The sequence below is a fragment of the Linepithema humile genome, chromosome 3 (assembly GCF_040581485.1).
Source record: "Linepithema humile isolate Giens D197 chromosome 3, Lhum_UNIL_v1.0, whole genome shotgun sequence".
NCBI lineage: Eukaryota > Metazoa > Arthropoda > Insecta > Hymenoptera > Formicidae > Linepithema > Linepithema humile.
Window position 1 is genome coordinate 22,758,825 of NC_090130.1, and position 23,108 is coordinate 22,781,932.

Consider the following 23,108-nt stretch of genomic DNA (forward strand, 5'->3'; position numbering starts at 1 on the left):
ACAGGGTGACACTTAAAGACTGCCCACTAAGTACATAGCGTTATTCCTTGCCAAAAAATGAGTCGAAAAAAGTCCTGAATCATTTTTAATAATTGACGTGTTACACATGTACGCTATACTATACTATATACGCTATAATTCTCCATCTAGTAGGAACCAAAATGGCGGATGAGAATACCTACATATCTAGTGCCTTAGTTACAGACGAAATACCTAGTAACTTTTGCGGACTTCCGGTGCGGATTACGGATTACGGGCTGTATGTGACGGCACCCAGACACCGTGTCGATATGTGTCACCTAAATGCCTTCCCGCAAGGATGGCTGAACCGCACAGCCATTTGGGCTTAGCAAACCCACGTACTTTAGCTCACACACTGCAGTCATACACATACAAATACACTAACACACTTACACATTACACATAATAATCAATACCATATAAATTATATCAGTGATCAGTGAACCATATAAACTATATAAATTAGGTTATCTCAAAACAAAAGATTGCATCATCATATTACGTCTTACTGGCTTAGTTTACACCGATTGTTTAGTACGCGTACCAAATACTAAATCTGCTTCTCTGATAGGTATAAATCGTTTAGTGTAAAATCTACACCAATCAAAGAAGCTGATTTAGTACTTGGTACGCATATTAAACAATCGGTGTAAACTAAGCCACTGTTCTAAAATACCGCTTTTTTTATCGCGCAAGCGCATATCATCTTCCACCGAACCAGATGGTCGCAAGAGGGGCGACCCCTAGGAGCCACGCCATATTAAACTAAACTAAACTTAGGCTTAGTTTACACCGATTGTTTAGTACGCGTACCAAGTACTAAATCAGCTTTTTTGATTGGTGTAGATTTTACACTAAACGATTTATAGCTATCGGAGAAGCAGATTTAGTATTTGGTACGCGTACTAAACAATCGGTGTAAACTAAGCCTTAAATGCCTTGATGGAAAGCTCCCAAAATAAATCTTTTTTAGATCTACGATCTTATAAATCTTTTTTATAAAATCGTAGATAACTTAGCCAAGATTGAAAGAGCATAGTTTAATGATCGAGAAAGATGCAAATATGTGTCTATGCAAGTTGTCTGAATGTAGCTTAATGATACCGAGTGTAATAGTTTGTATGTAAAATTTAATATAATGTTAATAATTTTATGTGTTATTTGATATATATAATAAAATAAAAATATAAAACATTTGTAGATACGCCCCAGCAAGATTTGCGCGCATCAAAACACGAGTTGGTTAAATGGGTTTTACAGTTGACCGCGTATTTTCGGCAAAAGTACAGTCAAGTACAGTGTAACGAACTGTATTTCTTCTTTTTTATCGGGACCATTGGCGAAACTGGCGGGAATGAAGTAGAAGAATGGCGCAAGCAAGTACGTGAAAGTGCTGCGTTCAACCGTATTTACTATAAACAGTAGTAAACAGATATGTGACAAGATTACAAAAAGTCTCATTGTGTCTGTTTATCATGTTCTCCGCATAGTGTCGACCTTTATGTTAAACTGACAACTGATTCTGATATCAACTGCGATCTTATCTATGATCTGTCTCATTTGAAACATCTTGTTTCGCAAGCTGATGCTCAACAAAAAAGTCGTTCTAAGACGATAAGTACGAGCAACTGACGTTCTCTTGCATTCTTAAAACAGAAAAACACTTCGATTGCTATGTCAACCACGAAGTGAGTATCTTAATTCATAAAAATCTTTAGCTAATTTTTGGAATCGTTCGAGTTGTACACGATTGTCTTTTAGCTTTTGCATTTCTTCTTTTTATAAAAAAATGCAACAATGTAAAGAATAAGGTGATGCATAAGCATTGAAGAAATTGTCAAAAATAATTGTAACAATATTTTTATCTATATTGCAATGTAGAAAAACATTTTTTAATGTTTTACATTACAAAAATTTATATATATTGAAATAAATATAAGTTCTTAACATTTTTCAATCATATATATCAGAAATATGATGTAAAAAAAAACATGGTTTGTTAGTGCAAAAGAAATAAATTACTTAAAATTGTATAGTTATCGGTGTACGTGGGACCAAATAAAGAATTTTATGCGAGACAAAATAAATCCTCATGGGTATACAGATCTCACAATAGAGATTTAATATTAATAAGATCATTATATATACATTTTTTATTAATATTGAATCTCTGTTGCGAGTTTTTTATACATTAATTCTATGTGAATCAATAATTCTATAGTTTTAATAAATTTTATAGTTGTGGTTATTCTATGCGATGTTCCTTAATGTTGCTTAATGTTAAACAGATTTGTTTGTGATAGATATTTCTATTATATTTTATATCAAAGAGTCATTTTAACTTATTTATAATATAAATGTAATTTTTACAATTTTAGAGTTATATCTCCTGTACCAGAGAGTGAAGCAGAGGATACATCAGATTCCAATAATGAAAGAATATCTTCTAGCGGAAAATTTGATGACATGAAAGAATCTGAAGAATCAAGCAATTTAACAAATCCTGTTTCTAAAGAAATAGTGCAAAAAGCTCAAACAGACACTGAAGAAAATAGAGAAAGTGGGATAAAAATATCTGATAAAGAAAATCACAATCCACAAATAAATCAAGATCAAACAGAAGAAAATGTGAAGAAAAAGAGAAAAATGAAACATAATGAAATTTCGTCTTCATTGAACTCACGAACTAAAAAAGCATCACCTCTAATCAGACGATGCAACGTATGTAATCAAAAATTGAACGCAACAATATTATATCAAGGACATCCAAATGGTGCAATAGAGGAACAAATAGCTTTAACGGACCCTAAATTATGCATATTCACAGGAGATGAAGATTACATACATGAAAGTGATGTAAGACCACAAAATAAATTAACATATTTTAGGTGAGTCTGCATTCTCATCTATACTTTTTTTGGAATATTTATTATGTTAAAATTTATTATATAAATATTTGTTGTAATAATGTGTAAAAAGTTGTATAAATTGATAGAAAGATAATTCTGTAATTTTTATTTATAGTGTTTATGATAAAAAAGGACATATGTGTCCTTTTGATACAGGACTTATTGAGAAAAATGTAAAGTTATATTTTTCTGGATATATGAAACCTATTTTTGATGAGGATCCTTCGCCTGAAGAAGGTGTACCAACAAAAGATATGGGACCAATAATTGAATGGTTTATTTCTGGATTTGATGGAGGAGAATTGGCATTGATAGGTTTTAATACTGCATTTGCGGAATATATTTTGATGGAACCATCTGAAGCTTACGCACCATTCATAGATGCTGTTAAAGAGAAAATATATATGAGCAAATTAGTTATAGAATTTTTGTTAGATGAAACTGTAAAGTGCGAGGATCCAAAGTATGAAGACTTAATAAACAAACTTCAAGTTAGTTAATTATCTTATATTTTAATGTATTTTCTCAATTCTCAGATTTTTTATTATTTTGCATTTTTTATCATAGACGGTGGTACCTCCTAAAGATATGAAGGCGTTTACGGAAGATAAGTTATTACATTACGCACAATTCATTTGTGATCAAGTTTTATCATTTGATGATACTGCTGATGCTGATGATGCTGCGCTCATTACAACTTCCTGTATGCGAGATCTTGCAAAATTTGGTAATGTCATACTGGGTAAAAAGAATTGGGTTCAACCTATTCGTCGAACACGGCGTGATCAGCAAACAATTAAGAAACCTGCCTGGACAAAGGCCACTACGACAAAATTGGTTAACAATATGTTCGAAAATATTTTCACAGACCAACTTGTTAAGCATGACGATACAACATCTATGGTATGTATTATTATATTGTATTTTTATCAGTTATAAGATATAGTTTATAGCACTTCTTTTATTTCTCGTTAGGGACCTAAAAGACAACGATGTGGTGTTTGCGAAAATTGTCAACAATCTGATTGTGGTACTTGTAGTTTTTGTAAAGATATGTTGAAATTCGGAGGAAGTGGAAAAAGCAAACAAGCATGCGCCAGAAGAAAATGTCCAAATATGGCAATTCAGGTATTTATGCTTTTTTTCAGGTATCAGCTCGGGTATCACCTAATTGTTAAAAACAAATGTCAATATGCATTAATCACTTATTGGTACAGTGAGAGATACGTGTATATAATATAAAAAAATATGTATATAAAATTAAAAATTGATGGATTTGATACTTTTATAAGTATATATATATTTATCATTGTATTTATATTGTACAGGATGAACCACCAAAGGTGTTACAGGTTAATATTTCTGAAACTGGACGAGCAAGTGAAATTCTTATTTTCCAGCGACTGTTTGGTATTGAAACATTATGTGATAAAGTTAATTTTTTTTAAGCAAAATTGTTAAGGTGTTTTTCAAGACACCTTGATTTTTTTATAACTTAACTTTTAACCAGGCAGAAAGTGTTCAATTTTTGTTGCGAAAGAAGTTTTTAAAACAAATGCGCGAAATTATTGCCATTCGCGAATAAACACGCGTAAAAATTAACTTTATGACACAATGCTCCCTTCGATACCAAACTCATTCAGTTTCAGAGGTATTAGTCTGTAACATCTTCAATGATTCACCCTGCATAAATTTTTAAATGTCAGGAGGCAGATGATTCTGATCCAGAAAACGAAATGCTTGATGAGTCGTCAAAAGATGAAATAATGGAAGAGAAATTAAAGAAAGAATTCAATGAAAAATATAGTAGGAAAAAAATAATATGGGAAGAAGAAGATAAAATTATTGATGAGCAAAAAACATATTATAAATCAGTTATGGTTGGAAATGAAAGAATCCAAATAAACGATTTTGTTTTGGTAGAGCCAAGAAATCCAGCACATCCTTTACACATCTATAAAGTTATATTTATGTGCGAGCATAAGAATGGAATGAAACAGTTTCATGGAAATTGGTTGTGTAGAGGTACCCAGACCATACTTGGCGAAACTTCAGATCCCATAGAATTATTCCAGACAGATGATTGTGATGATATACCATTTACATGTGTTAAATCAAAAGCAACCGTTATCCATAAGAAGAAGCCTGAAAATTGGTCTGAATTAGGTAAGAATGTTAGATAATCGAATTAGATAATAGTTTATTAACTTAACATTTTACTTATATATAATTTGGTACTACAGGTAATACAGATATAGATGATGAAATAAAAGATACAGATAACAATACGTATTTTTATCAAATGAGATATACTCCTGAAACTGCTCGATTTGAGGACCCGCTGCCAGATCCAGAATGCCCATGGAAAGAAAAGATCGTTCATCGATTCTGTCCCGCTTGCACCAGACTAAGAGCATTAGAACAATATAATACACCTAAGGTATGTTCAAGGAAAAGTTGTATCTGAATTACAAAAGTCTTCAAAGAGAAAATTTATTTTTGTCTGTTTAGATATCTGAGAGAATAGAAGAAAAGAGCAGCAAGGAAGTGATTTATGGAGTAGTAAAATATAGAGGAGAAGAATATAGAGTGGGTAGCGCAGTATTTTTATACCCATGGAATACTTTTAAATTTAAGTACGTACAGACATATCAGCAAGCTCCAAAACCAAAGAAAGGAGAGGTGGATGAAGATATATATCCAGAATTTTATCGAAAAGCTGCGGATTCAAAACCAAAAGGCACGAATCTTGATACACCCGAGCCTTTCCACATTGGTTATATAAACGCGATATATGCCAACACAACTGATCAAATAGTATTGGCTTCAAACATTTATATTAAAGTGAATAAAATGTACAGACCGGAAAATACTCATCGAGATTCAACATTAATGGAACAAGCAGATCTGAACATGGTTTATTGGAGCGATGAAGGTAAATTATAAAGAATCAAATAATTATAGATTTCTCACTCATTTTAGATTTAATGTTCCCAATATTGAATAATAATCTGTATAGAGGATGTATTACATATTGACATTATAATATTAAGGGGATCCTGGAGTCGTCTGCTTTACCGATTTCTTTTAAATACATTTACTTTTTTTTGTCTGTATAGAATGAAAAACAGGTACCGATCTGTTTTACCTTCTATTTTTCGTAAAATTTTTTTTTTTTTTGCTGTGTGGAATGAAAAATCCTTTCAAATCGATCAGACTGTATTAGCATATGTACTTTAATTACAGAAGAGAATTTTTCATTCTACACAGCCAAAAAAAGTAAAGTGTATTTAAAAGAAATCGATAAAACAGACGACTCCAGGATCTCCTTAAGATACTTATTTGAGATAACTCCAAATGTATCTGTATTTTTCTATAAATAATTAATCTCTCTTTTATCTCATTATAGTGTACAATGTGAAGTTCTCTGAGGTTGCTGGTAAATGTTATCTGGCGTATTCTGAAAACCTGAGTGAATCTGTTGAAGAATGGTCTATGCGTGGTCCAAATAGATTCTATTTCTCTGAAGCTTATAATGCTAAAGAAAAAACATTTGACGAACCACCTTACAATGTTATGGGTAAATCTGGAAAAGGCAAGGGAAAGGGCAAGGGAAAAGGCAAATCAAAAGCGAAAAAGGAAGAAGAGGTTGAAGATAAATCAACTATTGATGAACCAGTTGACTATCCTACTGTGAAAAAATTAAAAACGTTGGACATTTTTGCTGGTTGTGGAGGTAAATACATAATTTGTTATAGTGCACACTTTATGATTTATTTACAACTATGATTATATTTACAACTTTTATATTTAATAGGATTATCTGAAGGATTACATCAGGCAGGAGTGGCCGAAAGTCTATGGGCAATCGAGAAAGACGAGACTGCGGCGTATGCATATCGCTTAAATAATCCAAAGGCTATAGTTTTCACAGATGATTGTAATATGCTATTGCGAAAAGTCATGAACGTAAGTTTCCACTACGCCGATTCACTACGATATCCTACTTTACTTATATCTTCCAATACAAAAAATAAAATTTTTTAGGGTAATTCTACAGATGATAAAGGTCAAAAACTTCCTCAAAAAGGAGATGTTGAACTTTTATGTGGTGGTCCACCATGTCAAGGTTTCAGTGGCATGAATCGCTTTAATTCACGACAATACTCATTATTTAAAAGTTCTCTCATTGTTTCATGTTTATCTTACTGCGATTATTATAGACCAAAATTTTTTGTTATGGAAAATGTGCGGAATTTCGTGATTTATAAGAAAAATATGGTGCTCAAATTGACTTTAAGATGTCTCATTCGCATGGGTTATCAATGTACATTTGGCGTTCTCCAAGCTGGCAATTATGGAGTACCGCAAACGAGAAGAAGGTTTATTTTCTATTTTTTTTACGTACAAGATATTGTACAATAACTGTTGTAAAAGATATTGCTTAAAAATAAATTTTATTTTACTAACAATGCTTTTACATTCAATTTACAGATTGATAATATTAGCTGCTGCATCTGGAGAGATGCTTCCAAAATATCCAGAACCAACTCATGTATTCAATAGGCGATGTTGCACATTAAATGTAGTGGTGGATAATAAAAAGGTATTTGTTTATATTTTTATTCAATTTGTACTGCGGCATGTTTATAAATTTTATATACTTTGCTGTGAGAAAGAAATTAATTTTATAATTAATTAATGAGAGAAGTCATCACAATCAAATCGATGTAAAGATAATTGCATATTGCGACAGACGCATGAAATGTATAGAAATAATCTACGTATCATTATGTAATATATTTCACTAATGAGATGCATATTTTTAGTATAAAACAAATTGCGTTTGGACAGAATCAGCACCGTTTAGAACAGTTACAGTGAAAGACGCCATGTGTGATTTACCAGATATCAAAAACGGTTGGAATAAAGAAAAAATGTCTTATAGCAGTGAACCATTAACACATTTTCAGAGAAAGGTGATTATCTTAAAAACACATTTTGGTATGCACTTTCTGAAAATCAAAATGCGTTTTCTAGTGCGCTGAAATTTTTTCGATTTTATTTATTCTAGGTGAGAGGTAAACAATATCAACCACTAGTGAGAGATCACATATGTAAAGAAATGGCTTCGATCGTAGAAATACGAATGGCTCATATTCCAACTGTACCCGGTTCCGATTGGCGTGATTTGCCGAATATCGTGGTGCGATTGAGCGACGGTTCCTTGTCCAAGAAATTGTACGTACAAAAGTCTATTGCGCTCTTTTCTTTGGTTGCGTTGTAATTTATAAAATTTGTAGAAATTTTTTTATTACGCTAATTACAATTATTCAACTATAATTCTTGCCTTTATTTTATCATATAAAAGTTAATCTTTTAATTTCTTTGTTCAGAGAATATACGCATCATGATAAAAAGGCTGGGAAAAGTTCAAAGGGTGCATTACGAGGCGTATGCTGTTGCAGTACTGGTCGAGTATGCGATCCTGATAGACAGTATAATACTTTAATTCCATGGTGCTTGCCGCACACTGGGAATCGACACAATAATTGGGCCGGTTTATATGGTAGACTCGAGTGGGATGGATTTTTCAGTACAACTATTACCAATCCAGAGCCGATGGGTAAACAGGTATGCATTAACAAAAATAATATGAATTTAATTTCTCAGAATGTATAATAAATTCATAATTATCACAAAAATGCGACACGCGATTTTGTAGATAAAAAACGCTATATCTTAAAATGACAAGTCGTTATATCTTAAAATAAATAGATTAATGATTTTTTTAATGCAATTTTTTCGTTTATTTTAAGCAGACAAATGAGTTAAAGCGAATTTTGTCATTCAAACATAATGATTGATTTTTAGGGCCGTGTCTTGCATCCAGTACAGAATCGAGTTGTGAGTGTAAGGGAATGTGCAAGATCCCAAGGATTCCGCGACTCATTTCTTTTCTACGGTACAATACTCGATAAGCATCGACAAATTGGCAATGCGGTGCCGCCGCCAATGGGAACTGCAATCGGGCACGAGATAAGAAAATGTGTTCGTCACACAACAGTATCATAAAATGGAGTGCTCGAAGTTGAAAGCATTAGCTATACTAGTACCATGATAAGGAATAATAATCGGCACAATAAAAATGATGATCAAATACGTGATGAATCACGTATTTGACGTATTAATCACCCACGATATCGCGAACACAGTGTTCTAACAAATGCAAAAAATCATAGATAAAATTCATGTGTATAAAATTGAAAATATTTTTTATTAGTTTTACACTATTCTATGATACTACTTGTACCTTTCGGAATATTTAAAATAATTATAATTTTAAAATTATACAACTTTAATATTTAAATTAATATTTAACTTATTTAAAATCAAATTAACATTACTAAAAATTAACATTTTGCTGTACTTTATGATTAGATTTACTCTGAAAATAACAGATTGTTATATATAAATTCTAATATATAAAAAAATTTTTTAAAAGAAAAAAAAGACGTCGATACACGCACCTGATAAAGCACTGTTGTACGCATAAAATAGTGTTATTTTAATACAAAAATTTTTAACAAATTAAAGATGTTTACTTTTTTATTTAAAACCTACCCAATCTACATGATAACCGCTACATGATAAAAATTTGGTGCAAAGTTATTATTTGTTGAAGCATTTCCATCATGGACATTGAATTTTTGCAACAAAAAAACTTTCCGAATGTGATTTAACCAGAAAGTCGGCAGTAGAAAGTGAAGATAGATTAAGATATTTGTAACAACATAAATTGTGTGTATCCTATTGATAAAAAATTTTAATATATATAAAAACCAATAAAATTATATTAGTAAAAGAATTTATTACACAATAATAGTAAGATAAGGCAAAACTAAACAATTTTTTTATGTATATAAATAATGGATCATCCATTAGATAAAACATTTAAAATCTCGGCTAAAATGGAGCGTTTCTGGCCGCTAAGAAAGGAGACAGAAATAGTATGTCTGCTCTTTTCTAGTGTCCGAGGCTAACCGAAGCGCGGAGCACACATGTCGGGTCATATTCGCACAGTTGTCAATCGCGTATCAACTTTATTACATCTTGAAGCATATTGAAGTCGGTGTATGCACTATGGAATCGAAATATTTTCAAAATGTTGAGAATATTAAGTATAATCGAAAATACGATGGACGTATTGAATATGGAACCGCTGGCTTTAGAACAAAGTATAAATTTTTCTGATTATATTGACACTTGTTGATCCCATTGCATAAAATAAAATATTGATAAAACTTTTAACTAAGAATGTTACATAGAAAAATAATTTTTTTTCTTAAATTTTTACTTTTATTTTTATCTATTGTGGCATATGTTGCAATATTAGTCTCCTATTATCTATCAATTAACGTGTCTTAATTTTAGGTCGGATATTTTGGAACATGTTTTATACAGGATGGGACTCCTAGCAGTATTAAGATCAAAAGCGAAAAAAGGTGAGTATGTAACATAAAATAAAGCTTTAAATCTCTTAGAATTGGTTATGTTTTTTAACAAGTAATTTTTCACAGCTGCCATAGGTTTAATGATTACCGCAAGTCATAACTTGGAGCCTGATAATGGTATCAAGCTTGTCGATCCAGCTGGTGAAATGCTTGAAGCATCCTGGGAAACTATAGCAACAAATGTAGCCAATGTACAAGATAACGATTTGGTATCAACGTTGATACGTATATCGAAAGATGAAAACATTGACTTGTCAGCGCCAGCCACAGTGATAACAGGAAGAGACACTCGTAAAAGCAGTCCTCTCTTGTTAAATGCCACATTAGCAGGAATTAGAGCCTTAAATGGCATTGTTACAGATTTAGGATTAGTCACGACACCCCAGCTGCATTATGTTGTAGTGTGCACAAACACGAACGGTGCTTATGGCAATCCCACATTGCAAGGATATTATTTAAAACTCTCAGCGGTGTTCAAAAGTATAAGAGGTACTGAGAAAAACAGTAAGAAGTATACAAGTGTATTACAACTGGACGCTGCGAATGGTGTTGGGGCCATTGCAGTGAAGGAATTTCAGAGGCACTTGGGAGGTGCATTGGATATCAAATTATTTAATGGTGGTGGTGCAGATTTGAATCATTTATGTGGTGCAGATTATGTCAAAGTGCATCAGACATTGCCTTTAAATGTTCCCTCTGTAAAAAACGTAAGATGCGTTAGTATAGATGGGGATGCCGATAGAGTGGTATATTTTTACATGGATGAGAATCTTAGATTTCATCTTTTGGATGGAGATCGAATAGCAACACTAGTGGCCGCCTACTTCAAAGAACTATTAAAGACAAGTGGCTTATCCTTACAATTAGGCTTGGTGCAAACCGCATATGCTAACGGCGGCTCGACTGATTACATTTTAAATGTATTGGAAGTTCCAGTGGTGTGCGTGCCGACCGGTGTGAAGCACTTACATAAAAAGGCGCTGGAATTCGATATTGGAATCTATTTCGAAGCGAACGGACATGGAACTATTATTTTCAAAGATACTGCTAAAGAAGCTATCAAGAATCATGCTGAGAACGAGTTACTTTCAGAGGCACAAAAGGTGGCTTCTACGAAGTTAAAGGACGTGATTGATATGATAAATGAAACAGTCGGCGACGCGTTGAGTGATATGTTATTAGTCGAAACTATATTACACGCCAAGGACTGGGACGTTGTCGAGTGGGAAAAAAGTTACGACGATCTTCCGAATAAGCAACTAAAAGTTAAAGTCAACGATAGAAATGTTATAACGACGACGAATGCGGAAAGACACTGTTTGACCCCCGTTGGATTGCAAGAAGAGATTGACAAAGTTGTCTCAAAATATCCAAGAGGTCGATCTTTTGTCAGGTACTATATTTGTCACGTACAAAATCTTCGGAAATACTATCTATGAAGTACCTTTAAGTCATCAAAAATATATTAACAAATTTTAGACATATATATAAAACGATTACAGCATTTATTTCAATTATGTTCTAATCATGACTTTTTTTCTAGGCCTTCCGGAACTGAAGATATCGTGCGAATTTATGCGGAATGTGAAAACTCGTCAGATGTAGACTGCCTAGCTACGGAAGTAGCCTCACTTGTGTATAAACTCGCAGGCGGTGTTGGACCTGAGCCCAGCTTATAAGATTGGATCGCGCCTTTCTGACGATTTCAACATCAAGATCATAAAATGGTTACGTATGAGAATAATAGTCTGAAATATACTGTTCCGAAAAGATACGTGTCATATTCGAGTTTTGATATAACATGTTATATATAAATACTAAAAGTATTTTAATATGTATCAGAGAAATAATTGAAGAAATTATTAATCATTAAGTTTTTGTACGGTATTATATATGAATATATATATATATTGGTGTATGTATAAATTTACATTGTCAGTACTCATATTGGTGATAAAAGGAACAAGCATTGTACGTTTAAAGCCTGAACATATAAGAACTTATATATTCAACTCAGATCTGTTAAAATGGTTATATTTATCTATTTTAATAAAAATTATATGCAAAATTTGCAAGATCCTATTGTTTTACACTTCGCAACCTTAGGATGAAAAATAAAAAGAACATATTAGGAGAAAAAGTTTTATTACCTTTAAAGATGAGAATCGCTTTATCATTTTATGTAACGATGTTGATACATGATGTGAAAAAAAATTTACACAATTAAAAATTATAATTTCGTACTTTGTTCCTGCGTGCTTCCTTTCTTTCTCATTAAAAGCAGCCAGATATTTTTGTCCATCTTCACATTTAGCTCTTGTCCCCTGGACAAATGAGTTCACAGTCAGTGAAGGCTTCCTGGGAAGGCTTATTAGGGATTCCCATTGAGTTCATCTCAATGTCCAACAGTCTGTCCTCATCCCGTTTGTAATCTATCAAAAAAATTATCTTGTTTTATAAAGCGTACATAAGATATTTGATTAATTGTAAACTTAACATAATGATATTCTAATACTATCATTTATTTGTATGAACGCCAGCTAATGTTGATGCTCGACGAAAATTATTAATTAGTGATGTAACTGTCGTATGTTATTTCACAATGAATAGACTTTAATTTGTAAAATCGATCTTGACATGATCTATGATCGTATGGCGTGAAAGAAAGAATACATATCTTTGTATTGATAAATTTCGTAAAATGAGAAAGTGCACTTTTTTAGAAATATATAGATTCTAGTGGAAGATGTAGTGACAGCAATTAAAGAGTTAATAGGAGCATTGTGCAGGCCGACAATTTGAGAAAATTTTTCTGCGACATTCTTCTATCGACATTAAGAGAGCTGTTCCAAAGCACATCTTGTAACATGGTGCTCAAACTGTTTTGTCGCCAAAGAATGAGCGGAATTTTTTAGAATTTATTTTGCGGAAAGATTCGGCGGCGATAGGATATTAATGGAATTAAAAACGAATAATTCGCAAATACCGGCGATAACGTTAGCAAAAAGAAAAAAAAAACACTGCATCTTTTCCAATTCACACATCGCATTTGTTTACCTTGCGTTCTAATTCCATCTCAAAAGACACCAATAAATGTATTAATTTTAATTAGATGATATTTAATTACACGACATGACTGCAAGAAATTAGAAAGATTGAAAAATTTGGATTTGTTGAGTTTTAAATTGTTGTATCGCAACATATTTAACATATAACATTATTTAATATCATCATAAGAAACTAATATTGATTTTGTAAAATGTGCAATTTTAGATTTCACGAAATTAAAATTAAAAATATATGTAAGAATGTCGTTATACTTACAAAATAATTTGCAAAAATACCGAAAAAGATATTTTAATTCAGCTAATTAAATATACATATATATCTGACAAGTGAAAAAAAAATTAAAATCTTTTGGCAAATGAGATTCAGATAAGTAATTTAAAAATTATATTAATTACGGCTTAACGAGATTATTTTGCATTTGCAGCTATTATGGCAGAGACAGAATTAGAATCTATGCATTTCTATCGCAATGTCATAACATGCTGAGATTACGAAAAAAAGCGGCCGCTTTTTTTTTATACGCGCGCACATGATTCCTCAGTAATCGACGGTTACTTTTTTTTTCTCGTTTAACAGTTTTACGTTTTGTTCGACCGGACATCCTCCATTCGCACTTATGAAATATCGATATAGTGTAGTAGGCCCGAAGGCGCTTTGGTTTTTCTCAACAGATAAAGTATAAAGGTCGCACGCGTTGAACATACCTTCTTGATTAAATTCAAAGCACGCCAGCTTTGAGCGCAAACGCAATTTGTGGCGCATTATCCATATATCGCAGGTTGGTTTATTCGCCGATCGTCGCATCTACGGGTAGCCACGCATAGCGAATAATCGTCGTGTAATCGGTTTCTTCAATAATCGCAGGTCGACAAGCCGCCACCAGGATAACGTACGGCAACGCGTACACAGTCGCACGTTCACAAACCGGCGTTTCAGTACAGCCCTAACTAAGTAAACTGCACCAGCTGGAGATTTGACGTTTTGCATTGCCATCGAATTCTTCTTCATCGACTTCTTCCCATATTCGACTTCCGTTGCAAGATTTTTTTATGTTTTGAAACATCAGTAGATTTTCACATTGGACATTACATATGGTTTGCAGCAATATATAACTTTCAATTCGACATGTTAAATTTTTACAAAACTATATTAAAATAATGCACAAGATCACAATGCACAACGCCGTCGAATGAAGAATTAATATTAATTAAACGCACGCTAATTATTGCTAATTACTTTCTTCCGTTCGCTCCTACGAATGACATAAATTATATGTTAGAGATGGACAATTAGTATTCTCTATCTGATGTCGCTGCTATTTTCTTCTACGACGTAACTGAATCAACAAGATTTTAAGGTAAGAACTGTATTTTAACGCTTATATGAATAATAAAAATCGTATAATAAAGATTAAAAAAGAAAAAAAAAATTATAACGACAGTATATCTTAATAGCAAAATAACAAGCACTTTCATTCATGAATTACTTGCGAAGAGATGTTAACTGATGTAAAACAATGTTTGAATGATTTTATTGTGACATTTTTGATAATTAGCAAGTAATTAAACTTAATGTTGATTCTACTACATATAAAGCGACTGGAAGAAAAAGAAAATGAATTATATCATATTATTAGAGATTATGTAAAGATTACTTTAGGACATTTGTTTGCACTTTATTTCTTTCATATAAAGGTACATAATTGTGATAACTGTTATTATGTACGTTTCTTTGCTTCATTAATGCATATTTAAAACATTATTATGTTCTTATATATAAAAAAAATATTACAGCATTGTTATTATAGCATAAGTCACTTTTTGTAGAATTAACGCTATGATATACAAGAAAATAATCCATGCCACAGTGTGGACAGAGAATTAAGTGTAAGAAAATGTTCAGACCACACTAGATATATCATGAAATTTTATTTATCCATAGAAAATAAGAAAAAAAATTATAAACAAACTCAATGAGCAACGTCAAAAAGTTTCTAATAATACACAAACTAACATAGCAAAATATTCATCTTAGTGTTGAAATTTATGTATAAATTTGATTCATGGTGTTCAAAAAAAATTGCTTGGGCTTGAATTTGTTATTTATGTCTATTGATACTCTTCTTATCCTTACCGTGCCTTACAATACAATTAAACATTATAAGGTTTATTATAAGTTATATATAGTTTTCATTATAATCATATGGATTCGACGTAGAGAACGCAGAGGGCAGTTCCTAGATAATCAAGCCCATAAGCGAATGATCGGCGCTATAAGGCAAAAATCTTTTTTTTTTACGATTTTTTGTTTTTATGGCTGCCTTTCGCATGCGCTCGAATGTTTGCTTTAGTACACTTTTAGTACCTCGGTGGCATCGCGTCTGCCGGACCTGGGAAGCTAAAAGGTCAGAAAATGAAAAATCGCAGAATTAATTACGTGATCGCCTTGCTGTGCAAGGGGCAAGGAGAAAGTATAAGATGCAACACTGGCGTGCGCGATCAGCGCGAAACGCGTCCAGATGCGAATTCGTGCATACAATTCCGACGGTGGTATTGTATTCGGATACGATATTAAGGAAATCTCGGAAATCTATTTTTCTTTTTTTTTCCACGTCGCAGCGCATGTAACGCATATTTGCTAAAAAAATACAGCTACCAGATCTGGGCAAGATATTTTTACACGTTACCTATTGTTAAATTTATAGATATTTTTATTGTTAAATTTATTAAATTGTACTACAAGAAGAATAAAGGGTTTCATTATTCACAGATGTTAAATATCGATTTTTAATTTGTATATAAGTTATTTAATATTATTGCGCAATATGACAGAATATTATATAACATACAAAGATCAGTCTTTTTTATTTAAGTATGAAACAATATGAGAAATATGTAAATTTATGAAGTTCAAAAGATTGTCCACTGATGAAGGTAAAATTCACACCCAGTTCTGGTTAACTGTCATACATGTAAAAAATTGAACGCCGCAATCGGTCATCTTTCGGTTCGCAAGTTTGGAAACTGACTCGATTTCTGTAGAGAGCAGAAGAGTTTTTCAAGTCTCACGACTTTTGTCAATGTTCGATCGTATTGTCGTTATTCGTTGTGGGCGCAGTAGCTGCAACGCAATGTACCTCGGATTGGGAAAATCTGATTATGCAGAAGACGGGGAGAGCAAACGCGAAGGATTGTGCATTTCGTAGTTTCGCAAGCTGCGGTGCGCAGACGAGCAGTGCGTCAGTTTATGTTGCGGCGTGTGGAAGGCGTGAGATCAAAAGTTTACGAAAAGTTTCGTCTGCCGCAGAATACGTCTTCACGGGACCGCAAAAAATTTTTACGAAATACTACGCTGCGGAATTGCTCACAGAAGTCGATTATTTACCCGAAAATAGTTCCGTGTTTGTAAAAGTTTCTGCTTTTTCGAGCGCATCTCATCATTATGCGGAATTGCCGGCAGATTGATCGCATAGCGCATCTCGGATGGACGCTTAGATCGAGAACTTTCATCACGGAGCACGTAAAAGAAGAGAGGTGATATATCACAGGTGTACTGATGTGTGACGATAAGTCCGCAAGCTGTTAAATCATATCACATATACACAATGATAAGAAATTAACTTGATTATAGAAATTTTAGAAAAAATTTTCAATTTTTCCGCGATAATCGATATAATATTTTTATTAATTTCTATTGCATTTATTATTTTAAGAGTTATCAAATATATAGTCTGTCTTAAATATTTCAATCAAAGCATTATTATAGAGTGAACAGTAAAAAATATATTTTGAATATTTGGAAAACGTCATATAATCGTAAATATGTGTATAAAAGGATAGTGTCATTAATTATAGTCATTAGATCAGCGGAACTTTTAATCACAGTGATTTTCAGCCTCTGTTCTCTTTTACACTCATAAGATAAAAACGTCGGTTCTCTACACGTATGCGGATAGAAGCAACGATTCGTTTGCGCAAATCAGCGCGTACACGATGAAGCTACGCCTTTCGTATGTGGCCGAGTATCGCGCGAAGTGTCACACCTTATACTTTTACAGAAATATATAATCCTGTGTCGATTCGCATAGAAATTGTGTCACACACAATCGAGAATAAGAGAACGAGAGAGGCATATATAGCGCAAAGGAGAGTAGACACGCCAGATTGATAAGCGTACGCATATAGATTTCCTTCGCTTTTTAACGTCAGTATGTGCAGTATTATTTTTCATACTCGCTGTTTTGATGAAACGTATGAGATATATTAATAAAGTGCAACTTACCGACCGCTGCCACGTGGAGGACCATATGCGTCCGGTCTGTCATAGCCCTCATAACTGCAATGAACAAAATGACAGATTAGCCACACGGAAGCTGAAGTCTTCTGCCAACAAGTCGCTGCGATTCGCAACTTACCCGCCAGCTACCGGTGGATATCCACCACTGGGCACGGCACTACCAGGTCTTCTACTAAACATGTCAGCTTGCGGTCCTGGACCGGTGCTATAACTAGGTGCCCCAGTGCTGTAGCTAGGTCCAGTGCTCATTGGCCTGTTAAATGGAGGTATATCATTACCAGGAGGATCATCCCTCCTTTCGTAGGCCATCGTAGCTCCCTGACTTACCCCCCCAGGCCCACCCATCATATCCCCTGGCCCGCCCGGATAACCCCTGTTATACAACAATTCAACTTATTTTCACTCTATCCTGGGCAACACGTTTAGAATATTATTACATTGCTGCACAAGCGTTGTTGCAATATGCCGTATGATCGTTTCGAAAATGTTTCTTTATTTCACGCAATGGAAAAGACCTCTCAGGTTAGAATAAAAATTAAGCCTAACAATAGTGCACGCAAATTTGTAAAGCCCGTTTGTGAGCTTTATAAATTTTATACACTATTGTTTTCCCCCATTAACTGTGTGCATTTATACCCATATTTCTAAAAAGTTTAATGTATGAATAAATATAATTGTATCAAATCACAGTACATCAATAATATACTTATATAAATTAAGTAATCTAGATTAATTCTGTTTTAATAGCGAAACTGAAAAGCTTAGTGTCTACGCTAAAAATTGTAATTGTAATAGTTTACTATAATTTAATGTTATTATGGTTTTATTTTAATGAAATGTAAAAAGTATAATTTTCAGCATTGACACTCAAACTCTACAGCAAGAAACAAGCTTTGATTTAAGTAAAAAAAGGTTTTCTCACGTGTATGCAAAGCTGTTGTAATGTAAAAAAAGATAAAATAAAATCACAGTGTAATGTAGATGATTCTATAATACAAATTGTTGCCTCCTAAAGATGTTTATAGCAAAATCGTTTTCGACCGATTTAAGTGATTTATTTTTAATGATTACAAATTAATGTAATCTAAAATGTGCGATTTTAATGAACTCTAAAATGTGCATTTATTAATAATGAGAGGCGCTAATATATATAAATCATCGAAGTACATTTCACTGAAGTTAATCTTAAATTTAGTTACATCTAATTATTGAACTTAATAAAATTTGTCATGTGTCAAATATGCACATCACAAATAAAATTACAAGTATATATATTCAATTTATTACATAGTTGAGATTTAATATATAAATTTTGCAATTAAAAAATAAATAATATTGCTTTGTCTCAAACAAAAGTGAATTAGGCATTTATAATTCAATGCTTCATAAAAAACATAAATATTTTATATAACTTATTTACGAACTCACTTTGGTTTGAGAGTCAATTCAGAATTTTTAATTTAAGAGATTTAAAATCTTTGACTTCAAGAAATTTGTGAAAAGAGCAGAAGTAAACAATAGCGATTACATTACCAGTGACTCTCATCATATCCAACATCAGTGTACCCAGTTCCATACCCGGTAGTGGCAACGGCGCCACCACCGTTTCTCATAGGGCCAGTTGCACTTCTATCATAATCATTTCTAGCTGTATAATCGACTGTACGACTGGCACCAAAATTATCAGTACGACCATAATCAACCGGACCAGGTGCTCCGCGATTGAAATCTCCGGCCATTCCGCTGCCAACTATGGAAACAATATAAACGTTAAGAATTTCATCAAAATTTGAGATTCCGCGTTTGTTTCACTTGGAAAGTTTGTGCGTCCCTTTCATCTCATGCGTCTTACAGATCTTATCGTCTCAAGAACTATAATGATAAATGCATATCTAAATGTCAATGTCAAATAAAGAATATAAAATGTCGATTGAATTATCTATGATATACAATAAATATAAAAAATATTAATTATTTACTCTTGTTTCAACTTGTTTCTGTATCAACTTCTTCGAAGTATTAGTCTGTAGAGTAAAGTGCGAATGATAAATTTCAAACAAATGAAATTATTTTCATAATGCATATTTCCAAAGCATTTGATATCTTTAGAGATAAGATTGTACCATTTTGTTTATAACCCCAAACTTGAAAACTCATATTCTTTTTCTAGATTGTCTAACACCTTCTCAAAATAATAGACAGTGTGGTTACGTGGGGCTGGGTCACATACTTTCAAAGTTGCACAAACACCACTCACCACCGTGATTACCATAGTCTGTTCTAGCACCGAAGTCGGCACGACCGTAGTCAGCCGTTCGTCCGTAGTCCGCTGCGCCCGTCGGTCCGTATCCTCCCACGGCGCCGGCTGCCGGTCCGTATCCACCACCCATGCCCGGTGCTGTTGAGGTGTAACCCATCGCTGCGCCGCCCATGTTCTGACCGTAAGCCCCGCGATCAGCATAGCCGGTGCCGAAGTCCGTTCCACGGCCGCTAAAGTCGCCAGCCCCACGATTGTAATCGGTGTACCCCGTTGCGACGCCACCTGCAGCAGATCCATCGTAACCAACGAGTTGGATCGGAAGAACTGCAAAGCACGCCGAGATATCAAATTGGTTTTTAAGTGCACATTGTCAAAGTTATGTCATTTCATTCCAACATACTATTTTCTCAATGCGCTCTGCAATAAAATGTTCATGTTGTTCGCAGAAGTCATAAATCGATTTGACGAGTCCTACTTTACACTTATTAATGTGGGATGGGAAAGTAGTAACAGTGGAAACAACAAAAAACAAAAAAATATACAACAGTGGACCATTAAATATTACACATACAGGGTATACAGTAAGTGAGAAGAAAATCAAATGAGAAAATAGTCTTGTCGGAATTTACAATGCAGATATAGAAACTATACAAACCTCTTCTATCATTGTATGGTCCAGGACGAGCGTCTCTACCACCGTCTCGTCCCCCCCTACCACCTCTCATTGGTCCACCTCTTCGGTCATCTCGGCGTCCTCCTCCACCTCCGCGTGACTTTCCGGTCGATTGTTCCACGTTGATCGTCGCCCCTTTGAAGTTGGAATTGTGAAGTGCTTTGATCGCCGCTGCTGCATCCTCCTCTCGTGCCATGTGAACGAAGCCATATCGGTTCATAACGTCACATTCGGTCACCTCACCAAAACGCATGAATAATTGTCGCAACTCATCGTTGCGACAATTTTCTGGCAACCGCCCCACAAATATTTTTGTTTTCCGCTACAAAATAAAATAAATTCTTACTGTTGTGCTGAACATAATTCAAATAACATATTATTGATAAATATAATAAGGAGCTTTGGAAAACTTTCAGTAAAAATATAATTTAATAAGAAATGTATCTCAGAAATCGACCATACGTCTGTTGCAGAGAGTATGGTGTCTGTTTGAGACTTATTATTGCTCAATCTCATTAAAACATTTTACAAAATATATGAAACAATAATGTAAAGTAATGCTGAGCTTTTAAATAATTAAATAAATTAATAAAATTGATAAATATGTTAATTTTTATTCTTGCACAAATATTCATTCAATATTTTTTTATAATCTACAGCAGGTAACTAATATAATGAGGAACAATTCAACTATTTGTATGATCTTACCGGCTGATTTGACGAAACCATCTTCTGAAAACATAATTCCTTGCATTATTATACTGTTAACATGGGTATGAAGTAATTTATATTTTTCTTTTATACTGAAAAATTCTTTCATATATGCAATCATAATTTGCAATATATGATTGAAGGATTATTCAGCATAAAAAATTTTTTCTTACATGAATACTTTTCTCTATAATCTACTAATGTTATTATAAAGCTCCAAAGACTGCTCCAAAGACTTGGTTATATTTTTGCATTATATAACATAAAGTTGTTAAATTTTTGTAAATATTACATAACATTAAGTGTAAGTTTTATAAATATTGATGCAGCAATTGTCTACGTAAAAATAGATACTTCTAAAATATCATCTTTCAACTTTAAACAAAAAGGTGTGTATCAGTAAATTAGAGAAGAAAAAAAAAAAAAAAACTATCAAGAATAATTTATAAGCACGTGTTCTTCAAGGTCGCGCTAATTCAATGTCCACGATTTCATCATGAATCAGCGTGTATTTGCAAAAGAATTCCACCTATAATCATCTGATAATTACTGTTATCTAGAGACCGGCAGCCAAACAGCCGCATGAGGCGACGCCTTGCAACGCGACATGCGAGCAACACAAAGGAGCCCGCCTAAAAGACGCGACCGGCTTCGTGAACGTGTTCTGCCGAGTTGTGATGTTACCAGGTCATCTTTACGCGTGCTTAACGCGCATCGATCGATTTGACTATTTACATGCATTTGCGACGTTTTGGCAAATTAATCAAAAACAAAGGAAAATTGAACAAGCCTCGCGGTGCACGCGATAGTAAAGAAAGAGATACGAAAATGGCGGTCAAAGTCGAGTCCACTCGGATCTATTTTCCGAAATGCGAGGAAATACGCAGCCAAGTGAATAGCCGGAAAGTACTGCCAACCGTTGCCCACGGAAAAGTTACCGATCCCGATTGCTCGTGCCGCTATGACGCCAATTGACCAATTATCGATCCTATGAACGGTTCGTGCCTTTAATGAAATGGATATATATGCAAGTATACGGCGAAGCAAGCAATCATATCAGTTTACTCGCGGGAAAAGAACAAGATAGTAGAAAGGGGAGGGGAGTGAAAAGAGGGGGATAGAAAGCTAAAGAGAGAATTAACAGAAATGATATTACCGTTCCAGCCGCGGATGGTTCCGACGTAGCGTGGTAACCGACAGACGTATCCATCGATAATGTGGAAAAAAGACAGAAAGGAACTGAAATCGACAAAAAGATCAATGTACAAAAGCAATTGTTGATGTGCGATCGCTAACGCGCCGCTCAATAAATCGTAATATGCACGATATTCTATTACTTACTTTAAAAAAAATGGCTCGCACGCGTACACAGGTCACAACGCTGCTGCTTCGTCTCGTCCACTACGCCGTTGACAGTGCGGTAACCGCAAAACACATTTTATTCCTGCACGTCATTCGCCAACATTTGATCTGGTGAAATGTTCCTATTTCTGGTTTTATATTCCTAAGAGTTTGTTCAGACGCATGTGCGTAATGAAGAATGCGCGTGCATGAAAAAGAGACTTCATCATTTAATTTAAGTTTATATGAGACACGTGATTTGTCGATTTCTCTCTCTATATATGTGTATTAAACAGTTATGCCAGTTGCTGGAT

At 33.8% G+C, this 23,108-nt stretch overlaps 3 protein-coding genes across 9 annotated transcripts; 2 read left to right on the forward strand and 1 right to left on the reverse strand.

The window, feature by feature from the left end:
• Positions 1-992: 992 nt before the first annotated feature.
• Positions 993-9,526, forward strand: LOC105668690 (DNA (cytosine-5)-methyltransferase PliMCI-like). Of its 2 annotated transcripts, XM_067352033.1 has the most exons (19): positions 993-1,140; positions 1,223-1,401; positions 1,512-1,709; positions 2,400-2,909; positions 3,046-3,421; positions 3,498-3,833; positions 3,906-4,058; positions 4,259-4,282; positions 4,637-5,096; positions 5,174-5,370; positions 5,442-5,865; positions 6,340-6,666; positions 6,748-6,899; positions 6,978-7,312; positions 7,425-7,536; positions 7,760-7,909; positions 8,005-8,171; positions 8,327-8,564; positions 8,805-9,526. In XM_067352033.1, the coding sequence occupies exons 3-19, from the start codon at positions 1,696-1,698 to the stop codon at positions 9,003-9,005; spliced, it is 4,176 nt and encodes a 1,391-aa protein (XP_067208134.1). In that variant the 5' UTR covers positions 993-1,140; positions 1,223-1,401; positions 1,512-1,695; the 3' UTR covers positions 9,006-9,526. The 2 variants fall into 2 exon arrangements, with proteins under 2 accessions (XP_067208134.1, XP_012216593.2); XM_012361170.2 differs by lacking the exon at positions 4,259-4,282 and having other exon boundaries at positions 994-1,140; positions 1,223-1,709.
• Positions 9,527-9,665: 139 nt separating this feature from the next.
• Positions 9,666-12,687, forward strand: nst (phosphoglucomutase 3-like protein nst). Its single transcript, XM_012361171.2, has 4 exons — positions 9,666-10,168; positions 10,365-10,435; positions 10,511-11,837; positions 11,988-12,687. Exons 1-4 carry the CDS (start codon positions 10,074-10,076, stop codon positions 12,121-12,123), a joined length of 1,629 nt encoding a protein of 542 aa, XP_012216594.2. The 5' UTR covers positions 9,666-10,073; the 3' UTR covers positions 12,124-12,687.
• On the reverse strand, positions 12,573-22,915 carry LOC105668693 (uncharacterized). Of its 6 annotated transcripts, none has more exons than XM_012361174.2 (10): positions 22,795-22,915; positions 22,610-22,692; positions 21,451-21,471; positions 20,725-21,064; positions 20,079-20,393; positions 19,343-19,559; positions 17,928-18,062; positions 17,795-17,848; positions 14,218-15,910; positions 12,573-12,876 (listed from the first exon to the last, which is right to left on the reverse strand). In XM_012361174.2, the coding sequence occupies exons 2-9, from the start codon at positions 22,661-22,663 to the stop codon at positions 15,871-15,873; spliced, it is 1,176 nt and encodes a 391-aa protein (XP_012216597.1). In that variant the 5' UTR covers positions 22,664-22,692; positions 22,795-22,915; the 3' UTR covers positions 12,573-12,876; positions 14,218-15,870. The 6 variants fall into 6 exon arrangements, with proteins under 6 accessions (XP_012216597.1, XP_012216601.1, XP_012216599.1 ...); XM_012361178.2 differs by having other exon boundaries at positions 20,079-20,351; positions 20,788-21,064; positions 21,451-21,474; XM_012361176.2 differs by having other exon boundaries at positions 20,079-20,351; positions 21,451-21,474.
• Positions 22,916-23,108: the final 193 nt, after the last annotated feature.

Coding starts and splice junctions, on each gene's coding strand:
- LOC105668690 (XM_067352033.1), top strand. Junction 6,667..6,747: donor CATTTTTGCTGGTTGTGGAG/GTAAATACATAA, acceptor TATATTTAATAG/GATTATCTGAAGGATTACAT. Junction 7,313..7,424: donor GTACCGCAAACGAGAAGAAG/GTTTATTTTCTA, acceptor TTCAATTTACAG/ATTGATAATATTAGCTGCTG.
- nst (XM_012361171.2), top strand. CDS start 10,074: ATGGAATCGAAATATTTTCAAAATGTTGAGAATATTAAGTATAATCGA. Junction 10,169..10,364: donor ACCGCTGGCTTTAGAACAAA/GTATAAATTTTT, acceptor TCTTAATTTTAG/GTCGGATATTTTGGAACATG. Junction 11,838..11,987: donor AGAGGTCGATCTTTTGTCAG/GTACTATATTTG, acceptor CTTTTTTTCTAG/GCCTTCCGGAACTGAAGATA.
- LOC105668693 (XM_012361173.2), bottom strand. CDS start 22,663: ATGGATACGTCTGTCGGTTACCACGCTACGTCGGAACCATCCGCGGCT. Junction 17,849..17,927: donor TATCCACCGGTAGCTGGCGG/GTAAGTTGCGAA, acceptor TGTTCATTGCAG/TTATGAGGGCTATGACAGAC. Junction 15,911..17,794: donor CCTCCACGTGGCAGCGGTCG/GTAAGTTGCACT, acceptor CTGACCTTTTAG/CTTCCCAGGTCCGGCAGACG.